A 21,520-nucleotide genomic window follows, 5' to 3' on the forward strand; every position below is an offset into this window, starting at 1 on the left:
TTCTACTGTCCTGCGCCCACTTCTACTGTCCTGTGCCCACTTCTACTGTCCTGTGCCCACTTCTACTGTCCTGTGCCCACTTCTACTGTCCTGTGCCCACTTCTACTGTCCTGCGCCCACTTCTACTGTCCTGTGCCCACTTCCACTGTCCTGTGCCCACTTCCACTGTCCTGTGCCCACTTCTACTGTCCTGTGCCCACTTCTACTGTCCTGTGCCCACTTCTACCGCACCTCCCCCTGATTCTTTCTTTTCTTTTGGGCTCTTGCTGATGTTTGTTTTTCTCTCCGTATTGAAATCAAGGTCACGATAGCTCATTCATCCACCGTGCACACAATGTGTCAGACAGCACTGATTGAATTTTATCAAAACCTTGGGGATGACACATCGACCCATTGTTCTCCATCTTATTCACAATCACACCGGGTGTGCTTTGTTTCCTGTCTCCTCATTCTTGTCCACATTTGACGCTCATATCATCCATATTTACTCCCATATTCTCTCTCAGGAGTATTAAGGGAAATTGGATTTCTCTTACGATGCTCTTTTCTCAAACTCAGTCAAAGGTCACCAACACTCAAACACACGTCGCTCTTTAGCTTGGTGTGTTGTTAAAGGAAACATCAGCCTGGTGGGCGAAGGCTTAAACTGCGACCTGCTGCTCCGAACATCACAATCTCCTCTGCAGCGTCTCCTCTCCCATCTCTTTCTCCTTTGTACGTGAAATTGGCTTTATTCTCTACTGACCCTCTCTCTCTCTCTCTCACACACACACACACAGCATCCAATCCCCAGAGCAATTATTGTCTGCTCTGTTCTGTTTATGTGCTCTGTTCGTCTCCTGCACCTCCCTCTGTCTCGGCCTCATTCGTTTTTTACTCTTTTTGCTGTGAAGTGCTTTAATTTTCTCCCTGCAGAGTCACAGACTGCAGAAGAGTCAAGAAAACACTTCACACACACACATTCAGAACAACCAGAGCAGATTCTTTCCATTTCTACTGCTGGGACAAGTCCAAGTTAAATCTTACTGGAAATCTTGTCAGTGCAAGTCTCAAATCAAACGTCAAGTCCTTGGGGGCAGATGGAAGTTAAGTCACAAGTCTTAAGAATCAAATGAAGATGGAGGGTGGTAGTGTAGCATATTCTTTCTGAGGACGGAAGCTCGGCATTTGTCTTTTAACCAGTCTCACCAGGCTTCTGGGTCCTGACATCTGCAAAACGAAATAAAAAGAATAGTCAGCTAGATGAAGCATAAACCTTTATTTAAAAGATTCCAGGATTTAAAAGTGTTGTGACTGTTGCAGCCACAAAAACAGGATTTCATAATAATCTTGTGAAAAAAATAAATGTTGCCGTGTTTTTAGACATTTTGTCTTTAAAGTGCAAAAATAATTCAGATTTATTTTAAGTTAAGTTGTTCCAGTGAGAACAAACCACTGAATGTGTAGTGGAAGAATAACACACGGACATGAGCACAGTTTGTCTTGCAACCTGTGTGCGTGTGCAGCATCACATCACTGTGCTTTTTACTACACTAACCACGCTTATTTAATCTAAATCACCTTCATTCTTGCAGCACTTGCACACTCACAGCCTCCATCGTGGTGTTTTGTGTTGTCTGCTGTCACTGCGCTGTAGAAAAGTGTTTGTCAATCGACCACAACGTGCACTTGGAAACCGTTTACCTTCGTTTCTGTGGAGCACATCAGGAAATTGCCATGAACGGTCTTGAGCAGTAATTTTTGCCTCCTGGACCCACAAATGATTTACAGTTTTCTGGAAATGTCCCTTTTCTCTTATCTTAACTGATATTTGTCATTTGCCTCTGTTAGTGTTTTTTCTTGAGCACTGTAGTTAGGAGCAGCTCTGGTGTGAGGTGTTCAGGGACGGCATAAAGTGCTATGTATGGGGTCCAGTAGAACTTGCGTTAACTGTTGTGATTGCAGGTTCCTGTAGGAGCAGGGTAATTGAATAGTTGTGGCTCTTTTGCATTTACTGCTGTTACACTCTACTGTGTAATTGTGCATGCAGATTCAGGGTGTAATTAGTTAGTGGCTAATTACCAGTTGGCTGATGGTCGTAGTGCTGAGCTTTAAATTTGTGGAGGTGCGCTGAGTGTGCAGCCAGGTGAAGCAACATTAAAAGGATGAAGGATGAGCCGGACTGCGACATGGGCGACTGGTCACCAAGACAAAAGACAACAGGGGAGCGGCTCTAGAATAACATGAGCATGTTTGAAGAGGCAGTAGGTTGATGGAGTGACGCGACATCGATCCAGTTTCTCACAGGAAAGGAATTCACTCATTCACAGTTTACATAAAGACACACGACCGCAGCATGATGGCTTCATTCAGAGCAGCATTTTTACTTTCTGCTCATTTCAAATTCTTCAGTATTTGAAACCACAGTTGACTTTGACCTCAGCGAAGCAGCTGTTTGTCATTAGATTTCCTAATTGATTGAATGTGGAGGAACCATTTAGCAAACACTGGAGGAAGAGTTTGAACCATTGTGTGAAGTCATCGCTTTGGACTTTTACTTTCTTTTTGAAATCTGTTATTTGTAATTATAAGGAAAAGACATAGTAAGATGAAAATCTATCAGATGATGAAGCCCGGGGCGGGGGGGGTGGGGGCTGACTGGTGTGGCATGATGTCAGCTCCATAATGACTCCATGTGACCGTCATGCGTTGTAGGACACACTACATTGGTAGGGGTTATTTTAAAGGGACTGAATCAGCATTTGGATGTAATTTAACTGTGGACTTTCATTTGATTCTAACAAAGTTCAGGCTGCAGGTTTTTATCTTCTTCCTCGTAACCAAAGCTGAATACCAGATGGATCCTGTTCTTCGTTCTTCACATGCTGGATGTTCTAATCCTGGATAAGGTTATATGCTTATGTTGGTTCCTCAGACCTCCTTGAAGAAGTGGATTAGAGAAGCTGGACTTATTCATGGAGAAGCGTGTGCTCTCATGGTTGTTGATCATATATATCCTGAAACTGAGACATTCCTTTATTTGGGAATTATGTTGTTCCATAACTCACAAATGTGACACGTTAATGATTGATTGATGAAAAGATCGGTCATCCTCGCTGCCTGTGACAGAGGAACGTGCTGTTAAGTTATTTCAACCTGTTACATTCAGAGGATTCGAGCACAGAGCAACAACTCCTTTACTGTTTCTCTTCCAAATGCAAACAGAGAAAATGAGGAAACCGTTGCTTCTTCTCTTTCAGTTGTGTTCATTTCATCTCCTATTGATGGAGAATTATTTTGGAGATTAACATTTCCACAGTGATTATTTTAAAACCTCCTTTTCCTGTTTTCAGAATGTGAAGATCCTGACGTACCGAGAGCCTCAGAACCCCGAGTACAGAGAGTTTGTCAACAACCTGAAGACGGACGCCAAGATGATGTTCAACTACACCATAAAGGACTCACTGGTGAGAAGTGTGTGTGTGTGTTTGTGTTAAGCACAGTGAGCATGATGATAAAATGAATTTTTAGATGCCATGGAATGAGAAAGCTTTTCTCTACTGCTACTAAGACGTGATGAACTGTGTGAACCCGTCGCAGAATTAATACAGGACCTTTTTTTACTGTAGTTATTTCTCAGAAACGTCCGAGATGAACGTGGACTGATGCTTGAAGGCTCCGCTTTGTTTTTTAGACAAATAGAAACCTTAAATCTCAGCTTGGGGACAAAGACAAATGGGATTCTATTAAATTTGAGGAAATTGGCCTATTAAACATTAAACACCTGGCAATGAAAAGACTGGATAATATCAATGTTGTATAGATGGAAAAAACGTAATTTTATGCAAATGTGTAATTAGAGCTTTTGGAGCAGCTGGAGGACTGAGTCAGTTCAGTTTGGAGGAGATAATGTAGTTTCCTGATCTTATCCTGTCGCTTCATGTGTCACAAAGGCTGAACATGACAAACACAGACAGACCTGCACACAGAAGACGGAAAGAAAGGGAGAGAATACAAGTCAGTGCTGAGATTACCCACTGGAATAAAGATGACAGCTTGTAAAATAATAGCAGCTCCACACACACACACACACACACACACACACACACACACACACACACACACACACACACACACACACATACACACACACACGTGAGACGTCTTATTTTGCTTTGGGGTCCTTTAGACTTTTAATGTGCATCTTGGGATTTTTCAAGACATAATGAGATGTTTTTATTGAGGAGCACCTGCATGATGACTACATGCTCCACTTTTAGTTTTCAAGAAAGGTTAGAAGAAGAGACTTTACCTGATTTGTATGAAGTATGAATCTCAAGTTAAATTGAAAAGATTGAAAAGAATTTTAATTTCATTAATGGAAATTAAAGATATGTTAGTTTGGACCAAACTTTGTATTTTTCTGTTACTGTGAGCAGGAAGCACGTTTCCTCTGAGAGTTTGGGAAATCAAATGTACTGTAAGGCTGCGTTGATAATAACACCATGTCTTCAGCCGTGTGTGTGTGTGTGTGTGTGTGTGTGTGTGTGGGGGGGGGGGACATATTTCGAAGGTGTGAGTGTGTGAAACATGTTATTGACAGTTTAGAAGTCAAATCTTGAAACAACCAACCAGAATCTGAAAACACTAAACCCTGATGTGGAGCTCACACAGACCTTTGTGTGACCTTTTTCAGAAATTCTGCCATTTGAATCCCGAGTATAAATACTTCTATTACTTCTATTACTTCTATTACTCTGAGCCACGCGTTTAATATTTCTGAGCTGTTTTAATCAGTTCATTTATCCAAACAGGTTTCAATGCTCGTCTTTAATGAGGCCCTCGGCTGCTGGCATTAGGGGCCCGTATTGGACTGCACTGCTACTGATTAACAGTAGACTAAAACAAAGAGTAGTAATAATATGATTCAGCAGTTTTAGTATTAATGAAACGACGTGTCGGTGCTGAATCCTCAAAGACAACGATCAGTAGTACATTTATTACTGCATCCACATTTTGGGGAAGTACTTTCCTGCGTGTACAAATTATCAGCAGCATTACATCCACACAGAGGAATTATATTACAGTCACTCACAGCAGTGTAGCTTAATATGTGGAGACACGTCGCACCAAAAATGATCTTTAAACCAGAGACAAACCAGAAAAGACTAAACTTACAGAACTCACATCTCAACAAACTGAACAAATGTAATTATTGGTGGAGACCATCAGCGCCTATACTGCTAGTCAGGAACTAAACCATAGCTGTCCCATTTTGTGCTCAAACCAGTCACAGAATCCACAATCACTGGGGCCTGACTTAGCATCTAAACAGTTTGCAGTGGAAACGGTACTTTGCCAGTTGATGAAGAAAAAAACAACTTTTCCATTTCTGAGATGTGTAAAATGAGTTTTACTGAAGCGTCTACATCTGTTGATGCAACGTTTAAACCACCAGTGATTTTAGTTCCAGGATCTGTGTCGGTGATCGTCTCGTCCTCGTCCCTCCTGATGTCCTCTGCGGGCCTCTCGGTGTGAATGTCGGCTCCTCGTCACCATTTAATCAATCAAGGAACTGTTGAACTCGGTTCCTCGGGTTCCTCGGGTTCCAGCTGTGTAAATGGACGAACTTGGACGTTGGTCGTGTGTCTAGAACGTCAGTCTTTCCCGACCCCGATGGTCTAAACCAAGTTAGACTTGGTGCTTTCCTTAGACCAAAGTGATGTCGTCTCGTATCACCTGCTAGGTGGAGAGACATCATGATACAATAGGTTTGATGCTTCTGATGCCTGTGGAGGTGCAGGATGTCCACAGACTGAATCAGAATCTGAGGTCTTCAAATATCACGCAGCTAAACCATTAATTATCCGCCCTGTTTAAAACCTGCTGCGTCTCCAACAGCAGTTCTGCTTCCTGTTTCTCCAGTGGATCATCTGGGTTCGACGTGCTGAATGTTGAGCTTTTCATGGCGACTGTCACATTAATTCAAACAGGTCTTCTAGATCTTCACCGACCCAGGTGTCATGGTGGTTTTATTTCTTTAAGACTCTTTTCACTTTGTGTTAAATATCGAGGCCTCAGTCTGTGTTTTAATTTGCAGCCCTCTAAATTCAAAAGTACACTGTTCTCAGCTGTCGTTTGAGAAATCAGCGTGCAGGGTGTCTGGCAGCTCAGTGAAGCCAGTTAATCAGAAGCAGACAGGCAGCTGAGGGACACTAATGTTGTTAACACACACACAGACGTGATATAATAAGATGATGCTTGTGGAGAAACAGGATACATCAAAGGAAACAAGCGACATTAGGAAACGCAGACGGCAGCAAACGCAGCAATGACACGTGTGATAAACCATCTGTTTGTTCCGACTTCAGAAAACTACACATGACCTTTGACTGTGCAGACGTGTGACCATCATCACATCATCACACGCTGCCCGTTTTCTAACATTTGTTTATTTCAACTTTTTGGAAAAATGTCTAAAATCTTCTGGTTGTTTTCTGTTTTCTGGTGTTTTGGTGTCTGCAGCTGATCTCAGCCGCCACACTGGAGCACGCTCATTAAATGGGATCAGATGAGCGGTGACATAAGGAGCATGAGCTCTGCAATTTTTAGCCTTTTATTTTTTGACCATTAACCAGAGCATCGAGCTGCAGGGCAGCAAATGATGACTGCTGAAGCACCGTGTTCAGCCGGCATCATCAGGGAGTTATTACAGTTAAAGGCTCATCATGCTGCACAGGTCACAAGTTCAGGTCTGAACTGCAGGGAAAGTTGAGATTTGTGTTGCAATCAGCTGCAAACTTTGGTAGAACTGTTGTTTCATCCCTTCAACTCTGGTTTCTGTGAGATGCTTCTGCATATTCAGCATCTCGACGGGTTTAGATCAATATAAACTGAGTGAGACACTGAAACAAAAATCTATTTTGTACAGTAGCTGCAGCAAGAGGACAATAGTTCACTCAGATCCTCTTCTGCTTTGGGATTTTAACCTCTTCCCATCTAAAAGACGTTTTACTACGAATTCCCCTCTGTCTTGTTCCAGCCCTGTTCTTTTCTTAAATCAGAATCTGATAGGTGAAGCTCTGTCTGTATCTGCCTTACTCCTGTCTTTTCTGGTCTACATGTGCATCAGAGTCGGCTCCAATAACAGTCAAATCACCACAGTGCTTCATGGATTCATTCTCAGTACTTTATCTGACTTTTTTCCCAAGATTCATGAAGTGACTAAATGTAAATGCAGCAAAGTTCACACTGTTTTCTCCAAATAAGACCGTTCGTGTGCACTCTCTGTTCACATGCCTTTTTTTTTTTTTAAATGATTACTGCAGAGGGGAGGTTCCTCCAACATCGTGTCAGCGACTTTGTGGGTCTCCGTGCACAACGCCAGCTCTCGGGTGTGGAACAAGTTGACTTGTCTCCACAGAGCTGTGATCTCGGCTCCATCCAAAACCTGAATGAACTGAAACGCTGCACGCCGTGAGCCAGATCTCATCTCCTGGCATCGCTGTTGGATCTCACTGATGCTCTGTCCCCACAGGTTCAACATCTGGAGGATAATCTAAAAGCAAAAGAGTGGAGCCTGAAGTAGCCGCAGAAATAAGTGTGGTTACTTTGGGTTGTTGAGTTTCTTCTATTTATTTAAACCCTCCACTTGTGTGAGCTGCTCAAACGAATCTGCTGTGTGCTGCCGACCTTTAAAGGTTCACAAGGACTCTAAGCTGATGTTGTATAGAAACGTGATGAAGTGAAGTGAATCTGATCCACTGATAATTTGTTGTTTGCTTTCTCTCAGATGAACATTATAGCCGGAGGCTTCTACGACGGTCTGATGCTCTACACTCACGCTCTGAACGAGACCATGTCGACGTCCGGCACTCGGCCTCCAGGCAAAGACGTCACCAAGAGGATGTGGAATCGAACCTTCCACGGTCAGTGCATCAACGTTTTTATGCAGCTTCACGTCTGTTTGTGCTCAGAGATATCACAGAAGAGCTGGTTGTTCTGCAGTAGTGCTCATCATAAGGCTGAGGAACAGGCTTCGCATCGTGAATTTAAATTCTCTGTTACTTCTTTACTATTGAAAGTAACTGGTTGAGCGGCCGTGTTGAGAGCAGGAGGAAACTGGTAACATGAACAGAAGCAGTTAAAGAAAAGGAGAATGTTGTTTTAACCACGTCATCTTATTAATACGACAGTATTTATGAAGAACATGGTGGTTTGAGGCTGTTACAGGCTATGTTCAGTATCACTATAACTAATTCTAACAAGTTTAACAGTAAAGTACTGAGCTCTACCTTCTAATAAGAGCAAGCACATTAATTTAACCCTTAGTTTTCAAGAGCAGGAACCATTTCATGTGTGAGTTTAGACTGAAGTCTAAAATTAGACACAGGTTCTGTATTATCTTTGTCCATTTCACTGTCGACAGCGTACGGTTCGCTCAAAGGTCAACGCTGGCAGGATGGTTTTTAAAGAGTTTGTTAGAAAGTCGTTTATTAAGTTTTATTAAAGCAGAAAATTCAGTGCATGTGCTGGAGAATGTGTCTGATGTGGTGCTGGACTCATTTTAATAAATGCTATGTGCTATTTGTGAATCAGGGTTTGTTGTTGGTTCTGTCCGTGATCTGTGGTTAATCAGCAGCTGTAACATTGGTGGTTTGGTTGGAGTTGAACCCCTCGCTTCACCTGAGCACACTGAGAGAGAGAGGGAGAGGGACAGGTGTCATTTAGTTTTATTTCCACTCGGCCTTAAATTAGTGCACACACACACACACACACACACACACACACACACACACACACACACACACACACACACACACACACACACACACACACACACACACAAAGCTGTGAAGTGCTTTGCTCCACAGTGAATCGTTCCCACCTGAGAATCGGGACACCCACTCATGTGAAGTGACTGCTGACGCTGAGGTCAAACTCGCTGCCATGTGCTGTCAAGGTTATTATCATGAGGTGATGAGCTCCTGTGGGAGAGACGCTATTTTTAAATCGGAGAAAAAATCAAGAGCTTTCTCTGTGCGATTCTTTTTAAATAGGTGAAGGACGGGGGTTCCTCTGCTTATGGCTTCAGTCTTTACTAATCGTCTTCTATCTTCCTGAAGACACTTTCACATCAGGAACTTTGTGGATGTAGAAATGCAGAGAGAACCATGTGGAGGTGAAAACTGTTCACTGTTGAGCACATTTTGAGAAGGCAGGCGGTAAAATGTGTGTAAATTACTGCATTTACAGAATGATCTTGTCCAAAGCGCTTTCTTTTCCTCTTTGCTCCCATTTGCACGAACTGATGACGATAAGCTACTGTGCAGGGTGAAGGCCGGACCACTCGGAGCAATCTGAGGTTCGGTGTGTGTCTCAGGAGCAGCGGCCGCCCCACTCGGCCTCCTCGTGTCCGTTAATCTTGATATTTTCCTGATTCACTCTGTGATGTGAGGGAACTTTAGGGAAACGTTAAACGTCTGCTGAGCACTGAGCTGTAATTGATCACATGCATCTTATGATATGATGTCAAGTGAGGAATCATTTACTCTGCACAGCATTAGAGAGAAGTGAATTCTGTCTGTTTCCCAGAGAGTGACGTCTTTAAACATCTTGATAACACTGGAACCAGAGAATCAAAATGGGAACGATAGATTAAAGTTGGACGTACAGTGGGTCGGTCCACGGCTTGGACCGACCCACTGTACGTCCAACTTTACTGTAACCCGAGGTTCTGGATTCTCTGCTAAATCTGGACCTTGAACCTCGGGCCCGACTCTCTCCTGCTGTTTGGCTTCTGTTGGGCTCTTTGTGCCGTTTCCCTCTTCAGACCTCTTATCTTAAAGCTGCAACCTCGGCTGATGCCAGGTTTCTCTGCAACCTTTCAAGAATGTGCAGTATGTTCTGCTCCGATATCGACTCGGCAGGAAATCAAACCTCATTTGCTGTTCGAGACAAACTCTGAGGGTTTGGATGGTGAAGTGCTGCACAGACGATGTCAAAAGACCTCCAGATAGTCTGTAGTAGGATGTCCCGAGCACACACGCAGAAAGGCCCGGATTGAAACAGCAACACAAGTAGAATTCATTTAGTGAGTCTGGTTTGTTGGTCTTGGTTTGTTTTAGACCTCTTTGTGGGAGTTTTGTGTATTTTAAATGAACTATGTGACTTTAAACTGGAAATAGGGCTAGAGCAGTCGTCCACGAACCCCAGGGTCAGTGGTTCGATTCCCGGTTCCTCCTAGCTCCTTGTTGAGGTGTCTTTGGAGACAAAACCCTGTAGTAGCTCTGATATGTTCTGTCAGGCAGTTTGTCCTGTTCCAGATGTGTCTGTGTTGGACCCACAAATCACAGTAATGTAGGCATTTCTTCTCTAGGCTGTTGTTTGAATTGCAAATGCAATAAAGTTGTTCATGTGAAATTCTCCTTTGTACTTTTACCTAAAAAAAAAAAACAGACAGTGGTTCAGAATTCCTCTTGAAGGTTCAAACTGTTTTTAATTTCTTAATTTATTGAAGTGTTCACTTACTTTTTCCACCACAACAGTTATTTGCTTGAGCACATAGTGTTTGTTCATAATTGTGATTAGATAAGCAGGTCACATGGTTCATACACGTTTTCTTGCTACTGTGCACCAACAGCACATATAAAAATGTAAAGTACGTTAAAAAACAGATACACAAACTTCATTTAGTCTCTTTGTTGCGTCATCTTTTCATTTTAGTTTGTTTTCTCCTGGGCTGATTTTTATTTCTTTTCTGCAGTCAGGTCTTAAAAATCTCTCTGAATCATTTGTCAAGCCTGCCGTCGTGCCTCGCTCCGTGCTCAATGGTCTGAGTCTCGTTAAAATAAAGAGTTCTGCAGAGATTCGTGCATTTTTGTTTTACCTCAGAAAGTATCAGCTTATGTTTGTGGTCGTGCCCTCTGACCTCCAGAGGAAAAGCAGAGCTGGATTAAAACATCATCCATCACTGTTTGATTCAGGAAACACAAACCAGATGATCTCTACTAAAAGTAAACAGAGGTGGTCTGTTCTGATGTGTAATGGAACAAAAATGACTCATTCAGTCTCTCAACAATAAAAGGGAGCGATTAGAAGAGGAGGTGTGAAGGAGTGATAAGAGTTCATATTAAAAATAGTCGGTTCCGTCTCTGCACGTCCCGGTTCAAATGTGGAAATGTGAAACACAAACAGACCCAGAATGAATCGAGTCCAGCTGACGCAGAATGTTCTGCCAGTGCACAACTGGAACTAAACCTGCTCTGTGGCCTCATCCAGACATGATTGTGTTTGTATTTTAAATTGAAAGGCTCCTTTGGACAGTTTCAGTGAAACCGACCCGACCCTGGAGCTTTGAGTCGGTCTCAGCCCCGTCCATCTGTCCCCCGTCCTGATGTCTCACATCTGATGTAGGATCCAGGAAATGATGCAACTCATTGAACCTCTCTGCAGGTTTACTGACTTGAATTTACACAGCACTTTCATATGATACGACAGAACTGAAACATTTGGATTTATACTTTAAAACTAATTTACACACAGCAAAACTAGATTTTAGTATTTGTAGATGTTTCTCTCTCCGTCTGAGCTGTGGGTGGAGGGAAGCGTTCACTCCTGCTTGTACACACTGTTCAGGATTCTCTAATTAAAACCACACAGTTTCTGTTACCACCTCCATCCATATATTAGCTGCACACACACACACACACACACGCTTTTTAAAATACACACATCTACTTAAAACACAAAGGAGATGTGGTGTTTTCAGACCGATGCGTCTGTGTTTGGGGGACAAAAGAAAACCCACAGTCCTTGTTCCGTTTGAAAGCAGCCGATCTTTCTTCACAGCAGGTGAACTGACGCATGGCGCAAATATAGTTTTTCTGCAATACAGTGTCCAAGCTGAAGCAAATTACATGCATGGTAGATTGGTTTCACACATTTCTACTGTCCGACTGTGACGGCAGGTACAGTAGTTAGTGAGCCGTGAAGTCCTGCATGTTATATTATAAATTCTAAATCTCTGTCAAGTGTTGAGTGTCTTAGAACTATTGGTGTGTGTTGGTCTCTGGAATGGACTCGATAGTGTTTCATTCTCCCACTGACTGGGTGAAATAGACCTAAATGTATTTTTGCATTAATGATATGTAAATGGTAGCTGAATATCCGTCTTCAGATGTGTGAAGTGGTGAATAAACCTGATCGTACTGAACTGGTAGGTTCTATTTGTTCCCTTTACTGCTCGTGTCCGTTTGCTGGTTTTCCTGGTTCCTGGTCTGTTACTGTCGTTGCTCAAACATCGTTCACCATCTGCTCCTCACTTTTCTGCTGGAGGAACAAATTTGATTTGGTCTTTTTGGATTCAACTCTTCCTCTGTGTGAGCTCGACCTTCATGTTTGTAGGAACAGTTCATGCTGACTCTCCACAGCTCCACCACGATGCATCTGACTGCTGACGTCACTACGACTGGAAACACAACATGGGTTGTGTTGGTTCTTTTGGTTTCTGGGGGCACAGCAGATGTTTCCCCTCCTCAGGATCCTGGAGAGGAAACGGAGAGGGAGAGAAAATGGCAGCGTTCGGCCTCCTGGGCTCGTTTGTGCCGACAGCAGAGATCAGAGATCAGCTCGGCTCTCTGCCCTGAAAGCACGTTTCCACCCTCTGCAGGAGGAGACGTCACAGGAATCGTTTCCACTTCGTCCTGATGCTTCTCGTGTTCAGCAGTCTATTAATACGACGCAGGTGGGAGGCACATGGCTCTGTTGGAGAGCAGAAGTTCCTCCTTCAGATCACTTTTATTTCAACTTCGTGTGGTTTGTGGATTTTGCACCAGCTGAATGAACTACAGCCAAATTTCCTGACATGAGATTCAGGTGAAAACACAGTTTAAAGTGACGGCTCCTATAGTTGATGAGAGGACAGACACTCGTGGTGTTCTTCAGTGTTTTAGTATGAGACCATCTGCTGTTTTATGCTGTGCTGCACTGACGGGTTGTGGGTGCGAGTGTTGACAGAGTGATTGCAGTTGTTACTGAGCGAGTGAAGGGAGGTTTCTGTCGATCCATTTGATGAATGACAGGAAACTCCACCAACGTCAGCTGTAACTTCTCCAAAACACACACACACAGATACTGTCTCCTCTCTCTCTGTTTTCCATTTACCTGTTTACACCTAAGACACAAACTGTCCATCACTCTCTCAAGCTGTTTCTGGATCTCTCTGTTGACATTGTGCTGTTTGAGGGTTGAGGTTCTTTTATTTTGAAGGTCACCAGTGTGAGTGGTGACTGAAGGAGGACGGTAGTTAGTCAGAGGAAGTTGACTCTTCCAGGACAATAGATGATGGATGATGATGATGGTGTTTACCTAGCCTTTGAATGTGACACACATCTCAGACTGAATCTATCTCAGCTGTGTCACGGTAAAAGTTTCTAATGGAAACCCCCCGTTTCACTGTTTCTGTGATTTAAACAGTGTGAGTGACGTATGTGGGGTTGTTATCGTGCGTGTGTGTGTGTGTGTGTGTGGATGGGTCAGCTGCAGTTGTGCAGGTACGTTAAATACATATTTACAGTAAGTGATTAACGTGAGGTGACCCGATGACCTTTACTACTTCAGTCTTATTTTATGCACGTGCCTCGATGGATCGTCCACATGTTGCTGGACTTTGAGCTACATCCTGTGGATCCTTTAAGCTGCTTATTGTCGCCACAGCCTTTCACAGTTTTCTACCTGTAGTAATAATAATAACAATAAAACCTGATATTTCTTTTACAGTTAATAAAAAGCTTCACTTTTCTCCTTTAAAATGTTGCCTGCCTGTTGCTTTTCTAGTCTAATACATTAGAACATGTGAATGCAGTGCTAAACACACAAAACACGGCTGAAAAAGAAAAGAAGAAAAAGCCGATAATGTCATCCGTGTTTCCGTTTTCTACTACATCTAGTTTAAGAGCTTTTGCGTGTAGCTGGAGGTGACTTCATGGTCAGCTGCTGTTCACTCAGTTTATTTGTCTTGCTCTTCATTTCTTTCCTCCCTCTTCAAACCTGCCTCTCAACTCTGTTTTTCCACCCATCCTTCCTCCATTAGCGCCTCTGCTGTCGCCGTGCTCTGTGACCTCAGCTTAAAACGACGACAATAAGCTGGAGCTGCAGGGAAATATTTCAATTTGTTGAATAAATTGCTTCATGCAGCTTTAATAAACATCAGCCTGTGATTTTTAGATTGTTCTTCACTGTGGTTCATGACACCACATCTTAGAAATGAATTTGAGTTCTATTAAATTTGTTCACCTTCCCCAGAGAGCACGGTGCCGATGTCTTCGCTTCAAGCATCCACGATTTCTAAACATGTTACATGAATTTCCTGGAAAAAAATCTTCTAAATACAGAAACGTGGTGGTTCAATTTACAGTTTGAAAGGCAAAGATTGAACCCAGGAAATACCCAAAGCCTAAATGGTAAATTAACTCTTCACAGATGAATCCTTTGATTTAAAGGACATTATGAACTTTTCCCAGCAGCTCCGTCCATAATAAGAAATCAGCTTCTATCAGTTCTGTAAAGGAACTGAAGCTGTGTAATAACAATGTACAGTTATTTAGTAAAACGTACAGTACTCCAGTGGGAGTGGAGTAAAAGTAAAGTTGGACCTCGATCAGCTCTGTTCCAGCCCTGTCGGGGTTTTTCCATCTTCTGTCTGTCACTCAGTCACAGCAGCATCCTGCTGTCAGACTCTCTTCTTGTTATTGACAGAGATCTGATCTCTCTCGTCTCCTCGTCTCATTGTCAGAAGGCCCTGTAGGGCGGCCCGGAGGAGACCCCCAAAAATAGCCTGGAAATCTAATCGTGTGAAACCAGATCCTCCCGTCTCCTCGCGCCTTTCAGAGCTGCAGCTCTCGTCCTTGTTTCACCTCCACCCGCTGCCCTCTGTTCCTCTGTCTGTCTCCTATCTCTGCTCGTGCGCCTGTTTGTCCTTTCACTGCTGTGGACGTCCGTCACTTCGTGGCTTTTACCCCGCCCGTTAGCGTCACGTCTGTCTCTCTCTCTGGTCTGAGCTGATAATTACAATGAGACGTGTCATTCAACAGGTTGAATGATGATTCTAAAGCTTGAAACTGTCGGGACAAAAACGTACAGTAGATCAATTCAGATATTTTAGACTTCACGGAACCATGGTAACATTAGCCTCTTCCTGTGGCCTTATGGTTGAATGGACTTCAAAATATCCAGATTTCAGAATGAAGACAGGCCGTGCACGTGTCTTTGAACCCTTCCTGTTCAGACTGTGCTCTTAAAGCCGTTCTTCAGATAGATCAGATTTATGGTTTGTCGTCTGATGTCAAATAAAATCTATATAGTCTGATCATTTACGTTTGATATAGTCCTACTGACTTGTACACTGTAGTTAATGTTTTATTTTTATTACAGCTCTTTTCACATGTTTGCAGTCAGATGCTCAATAAATGAACTGTAGTAAGTAACCTTGGTTAATTTTTATACAACCTTCCATCACGTGTCCTGTTCCTCTCCAGTTGCAGCTGTGAAGAGTTTCCTTCAGGGATTCTCTGGACGGTTGAGTTCACGTTGTCCTGCTGCAGAGTTCATCTCTGCATCTCATCTCTGAAAAGAGTGAAGGGGTAAAAAAATGAGTGATGAAACAAGAAGAACAGTGTTATTTATTCTCATGTCTTCAGTTTGTAGATTTTATGACCTGCTGATGTTTTCTGAGCTGTTCTGACCTGACCATATGAATTAGTATCATGACCAATCGATTCCTTTAAATCAATAGTCCAACGGTGTCTTTACTGAGCTCTGCTGATCTCTTTAAAGCCTGCTCTCACGTACTGTACCACAGCAGCTCCAACAGTTCACTGAATGAACGAACAGCAGTCGGTGATTTCTGACAGGTTCGTCTCTTTTGTGCTTAGAGAACATGAGGCTGCAGCAGCATCTCTCCACATCACACAAACCACACGGCATCGTGCAGTTTTGAATCAGGATCTTCTGTATGTCATGGTCACCTGGATTCTCGGGAACTCGCTCATTGCTCAGTTTTGATCCTGGAGACTGACAGCAGATCGTGTGAATGCAGCAGCTTTCTCTTCCTGCTAAATGATCCAGACGTGTCGGAGAAGCAATCAGATGTGATTGTCCTGTGTGAGACGAACACATGCAGATGTTTTCATTATTCATCACGAAGACGTTTTTAGATTCAGAAATCACTTCTCCCCCTTCACATTAGCTGCTTCTCTGCCTCGGCAGCAGGTGTGCTTTATTACGACGTGTCATCAGGAGGTTTTCTTTAGAAGCTGCTGCAGAGATCAGCCGGATCACACCTCCATCACTGTTAGTTTCATGTCAGGCTTCATTTAATTCAATCCAAACCAACCGAGATGACGTTTCTGTCAGAAGTGAAACGGACACTACTGTTAGGACAGTGGGCTCGTAAATAACTCTCATGTCTCTAAGTGAGAAATACTTCTGTTAAATATTAGGTCAACTACAGCAAATACTTACATCATCACTCCCACACTACACTACACATAATCAGGACAAAAGCAAACCAACGACCAGAGCTACTGGGTGTAATGTTCCTGCTCTGTTATATAATACATGAGACACATTAAGCGTCTAACAAATGTCGGGTTTAACGTCACACAAAGTCCTGACGTCACGCTGAAGCACCCTGACTTCCTATCTGCTACAGAAGTGGACCCTCATTCACCTGACAGGAAATGACAGCGCTCCTCTATGGGCAGCACAGGCCTTTAGTTCTTTATCAGACAGGATCAGATGTCATTCAGACGGCTTCTTTAGAGGACGGTGTGTGAAATGTAAACCTCGTGCTGCAGTGGGAGAGGACGGCTGCCAGTTCTCCATCACAGAGAAAACACATTTCAAACCCATTCCAGTCGCTGCCCGAGTGCTGCTCCCACTTCAAAAACCATTCTGTTGTTTTCCCTCAAATGAAAGAATCATTCTCTCTGCAGAAATGCATGACACCTGGGGGGGGGACACAGCAACACAGACCAGAGAGGCCACACTCTCATTTGTTTGCTGTATTTTCTGTCTCCTTCTGGCGGCTGCAGATAACACGACCTGCTGTGGTGACGTGTCCTGTCGCTCTGTGTTGTTGTTGGATGAACCTGTTTACCGGCTGTAACGGAGCCCGACCCCAGATTTCTCAGCTTGTTCTAATCTTTGATTTAGAAGACATGCTCAGGATAAACCTGGTGAGGCTGGTTGCTGGGCAACCGTTTCCAGAGTCCAATAGACAGAACTGTTTCTGTTCTGTTGGAAGTTTATTCCCAGCAGGAATCAACAGGTTCTCCGAGAAACGAACAACTGTCCAACTGTGCAGACTTTTTACGTTTGATTCACTTTTAGCTGATGAAATTAAAGAAGATATGATTTGTATTCCACGTTCTACCAGACTGTCCAGTAAAATCTAATCATACTGTCTGTGTACTGATGACTCCAGACCACATGATGCAATTACAAACTAATCCTTCTTATTTCTAACATAAAAATCTCCCATATTTAGGAAATAATATAATAGAATGGTGGTTTGTTAGCTTGATGATAATGGCATTAATCCAATATTATCATGATTCTATAGGAATGATTCATGTCCTTTTCCCTCCTGTGTGTAAATCGAGTTTCATTTGTCAGGTGCACCACTGGAAATGTCCCATGTACCAACATGCATACCTCCACAGAAGCAGCACAGGATCCACTGTGATGACGCTGTTGACTGCACGTCCTGCACAACGTCCGCTTACATGAATGAAACTGCCGACAGGACGACTTCCGTGTACAGTACACACACAGACCTACACGGCAGCGTGCTTCCATCATGCTCTGTGCTGGAACACGTATGGTTTGTCTGGTGAAATGAGACTAGGATTAAAACACTGAGCGATCTGTCAATTAGTTTTAGATTTAGGTTTGGAAATCATGTCTCCATCCTCTGTGAAGCTGCAGTCAGTGTCTCGTTGGTCTGTGTGTTTGCTTAAGGTCAGATTACAGGGACTTAATACTCTGGCTGTGGTTGGTTAATATTGTATCTGTGTGATGACGTTGACAGACGTTTGCAGACATTTGAATAACTGAAAGTCTAAATCATTTATTCCGAACTTCAACAAAATGAATGTTCTTCATCTTCTGTTTGAAGGCGCTGTGATGGAACAGAGACACTTTTTTCTTATGTCAGTTTAAAATGAACATCGTCTCACTCGCTGATCTTTTTAAGGGAAGTCGTGTTTCTGTCAGTGTTAGTTTTCTGATTGGTGACAGGCCTTGAAAAACATGATATATAGGGAGAAAGAATGCAAGTTCGTGAGAAAGAGAGAAACAAAAGGCGTGAATGAGATGGAAAGAAAGGGAGGATGGGAGAGAGAGTAATGTGATTTCATCAGAGATACAAGTCCTGACAAATTGGACATGGGAGGAAGGAGGGAGACGGACTGTGAAACCATGAATAGGAGAGAGAAGAGAGATCAGATTACTGCTTCCTCTGTCTCTCCTCCCCCCCATTAACTAATGGACAGCCACTTCTCACCATGTTTGATGGATTGGGAATATTACTGATCTGTCCTGTGCTGCAGGTTCAGCGCCGTCCTCGGTCCTCATGGGAAAAACGACATCATCGGTCGATTAAAGCATCATATGGCCGGGTTTAAGTGGAGAGAATCTACAGGCTGTGAGATCGCTTTGTTTTTGAAGCTGAGGAGGAGGAAGGGGGATGATACTGAGGTCCAGCTGACGTCAGAGGCGCTCAGCTGCCATACAGACAGAAAACACACTAATGTCAGCTGATGCATTAACAGCGACAACTGGTGCAGTTTGTTTCATGTGAGAGAAGTTTGGTAACATTAGCTGCTTGAATAGAACGTCCAGTAAAAAAGGAGAAATCCACTGAAGACCGAGTCACAACCGAGTGCTGCTGCACAGAAACCAAGTGAGCAGCATGTTATCTGAGTGAATCCACACCTCATCGCCTCTTTCATTTGTCTCTTTCCTTCTCTCCTGTTGATCAGATGTTCCGTTCTTTCGACCACGTGCTCATTGACACTTTGGAATTGAAGGGTTTGAAAAACAAATTGTGACTTGACTCAGTTTTATACCTGAAGCTGCTGCCAAAGATCCGCCAGCACTTTGTGATGAAGAGTACTCCACTCTGATGAACTGCAATTAGAGACCCTATTATCCTGCCTCCGCCCGAATCCAAATTATCATCACAACTTGTTCTGCTCCTGCAGCTGCTGTGATTGTTCCGTCTTTCTCGCTGAGATCATTTACTGCACAGGAAGTGCGGCTCCCAATCACTGAGCCGCTCTGACCACCTCTGACAGGAGCCTCAGTGATGTTCAGGTAACTACTGTATGGGAGTCGGGGAAGTCCTGAGGAAGCTCATCCTGAGTATGAGTGGTATTCAGTCTTAGAGTAAGGTGTGAGAGCACCTGGGCAGGTTAGTGAACTGATGAAGACGAATCCTCAGCTTCTTCTTGGCTTTTTGTTTCCAGTCATTCTGGGTCTTGATCAATTCCTGTGACTCTCAAACAGTGCGAAGATTCACCTTATAGAGTTATAGTGATGTAGTTAACACCAGGATCAAGTCACACTGTGTCACAAAATAGTTCTCTAAACCAGTACTAGTTAGAATTCCCTTAACTAACCCATCGAAGCACCTTTGTTTTTTTGACTGAATTCACGTCTCCTGCAGCAACAGATTTCAGATGGTGTCCTGCTGCGACTTCACCGTGTTACAGATCTGTGTTCAGCTGCTGTTTCACTGTGATCTGATGTCTTTACGCTGCCTAACGTTGACCCTAACCTCTCTCCCGATTCCTAATTGCATTGTTGCCATGGAGACCAGTCATTTGGCTCTTAATAGCCACTTATCCCTAACTCCTTTCCCAACGTACACACACACATGCTAAATGCTAATTGGCTGTAATTAACCTCTCGGCTATTTTCATTGTTTCCATCCTCAGATCTGAGAGATGCTGTCCGCCCCCTCCCTAACACCCCCAGCCTCCCTCAGGAAGTAGTGTAGCAGAAGCAGAAGCAGCTGATTGTGCAGGAGATTTCATTTAGTCGTCAATATTTAATCGTCTGTTTATTAGTTGTTGTTTTTTTTCTTCCTGCCTGGTTGTGATGGAGATGAGCTCAACATGTTGATTTAATAAAATGTATAAGACCAGTAAATGACTCCTAAAATATCTGTAACATAAGTCAAATCAATGCTTCTACTGAAACTGTAATAATAATATAATGATCTACGTATTTTCTTTTGACACCGTCACTTTTATCCAGGCCAGTTCGGTGGTTTAATGATCATCACTGACAGCAGCTCAGGATAATTTCCTCACTGTATTCGTGTGCGTGTTCTCGCCTCTTGCTCTGTTAATCTGCTAATATTGATTATTTTCATGGAAGCTGCTCCAGGATTCATTTGGATCCTTTCTTTCTTCCTTTATCTCCCTCCGTCTCTGACTCTGTGCCACTTGATTTCACTTCCATGTTTGCTTCATTTGCATTCACAGCAGCGCACAGGCGGATGTCACTGAGACTCTGAGCAGTGTTGTTCTGTGAAATCTTTAAATAATTAATTTAAATACAGATTCTCAGTCTAATTTAATAAAAACACACCATCTTCACGTGTACATAAGCAAGTTTGACCAAAATCTACAATGAAGTACCCACGGAGGCAGATGATTGGCTGGATCTGATGTTTGTCTGTGGAAATGAAGTAAACGGAGGAGTTAGTGGACAAAACGAGGGGTTAAAGAGAAAGACGAGTCCAGAGTTATAATATGTTGATCATCAGGTGTTGATTCAGAACGATCTGTTTCACCGTCACTCGATTCACACCGAATAAAAAAAACATCTTCATTCACGAACCTCAGGTGTCACAGGACTGGTCCACCTGGACGAGAACGGGGACAGAGAGACAGACTTCGCTCTGTGGGACATGATCGACACCAACACCAGCGCTTTCCAGGTGAACACGCACGCAGGCACGCACGCACACACACACACACACACAACTGGCGACAGCAGGGGGTTAAAGGTTAAAGAAGCAGCCATGTGGTGGGAAAGGTTCTGCTTTAATCTGCAAACATGCAGAGAATCACAGTTCTTTAAAATGTGTTCGATGTTTTTAATCCTGTTTATTCACATGATTCAAATCCACAAACCTTCTTCACAGCTGATATTTAAAGCACAAATAGAACTAAAAACCCTAAATCCCATTCTAGTACCTCTCTCGATTAAGGTGTTATTTTTCTCTCTGAACTGAATCTTTAAACTGATAAAACCTGGAGTCATTATCAGTTAAATGGAGTTATTACTGTATTCACTCAGTAATTTGCTTCACACGCAGCAGCGGTTAGAAGATGTTTCGCCTCTGGGGTTTCATGCTTCACCCTCTGATTGGTGGAGGTGGTTCCTGTAGCCTCCAAGCAAAACTGAGGGTATTAAAAAGCCAGTTATTAAAATGAAAAGGAAGAAAATGGAATTACGAACAAGTCAG

At 43.1% G+C, this 21,520-nt stretch overlaps 1 protein-coding gene across 2 annotated transcripts in view; it reads left to right on the forward strand.

Moving 5' to 3' along the window:
* Positions 1-21,520, forward strand: part of LOC113170924 (atrial natriuretic peptide receptor 1-like) — a 52,072-nt gene that overhangs the window by 23,120 nt on the left and 7,432 nt on the right. For both annotated transcript variants that reach the window (XM_026373243.1, XM_026373242.1), the window contains 3 exons: positions 3,333-3,446; positions 7,772-7,907; positions 20,895-20,989. In XM_026373243.1, the coding sequence (XP_026229028.1) occupies positions 3,333-3,446; positions 7,772-7,907; positions 20,895-20,989 (345 nt within the window). The remainder of the gene's footprint in view (positions 1-3,332; positions 3,447-7,771; positions 7,908-20,894; positions 20,990-21,520) is intronic.

The sequence above is a fragment of the Anabas testudineus genome, chromosome 16 (assembly GCF_900324465.2).
Source record: "Anabas testudineus chromosome 16, fAnaTes1.2, whole genome shotgun sequence".
In the NCBI taxonomy this organism is placed as follows: domain Eukaryota; kingdom Metazoa; phylum Chordata; class Actinopteri; order Anabantiformes; family Anabantidae; genus Anabas; species Anabas testudineus.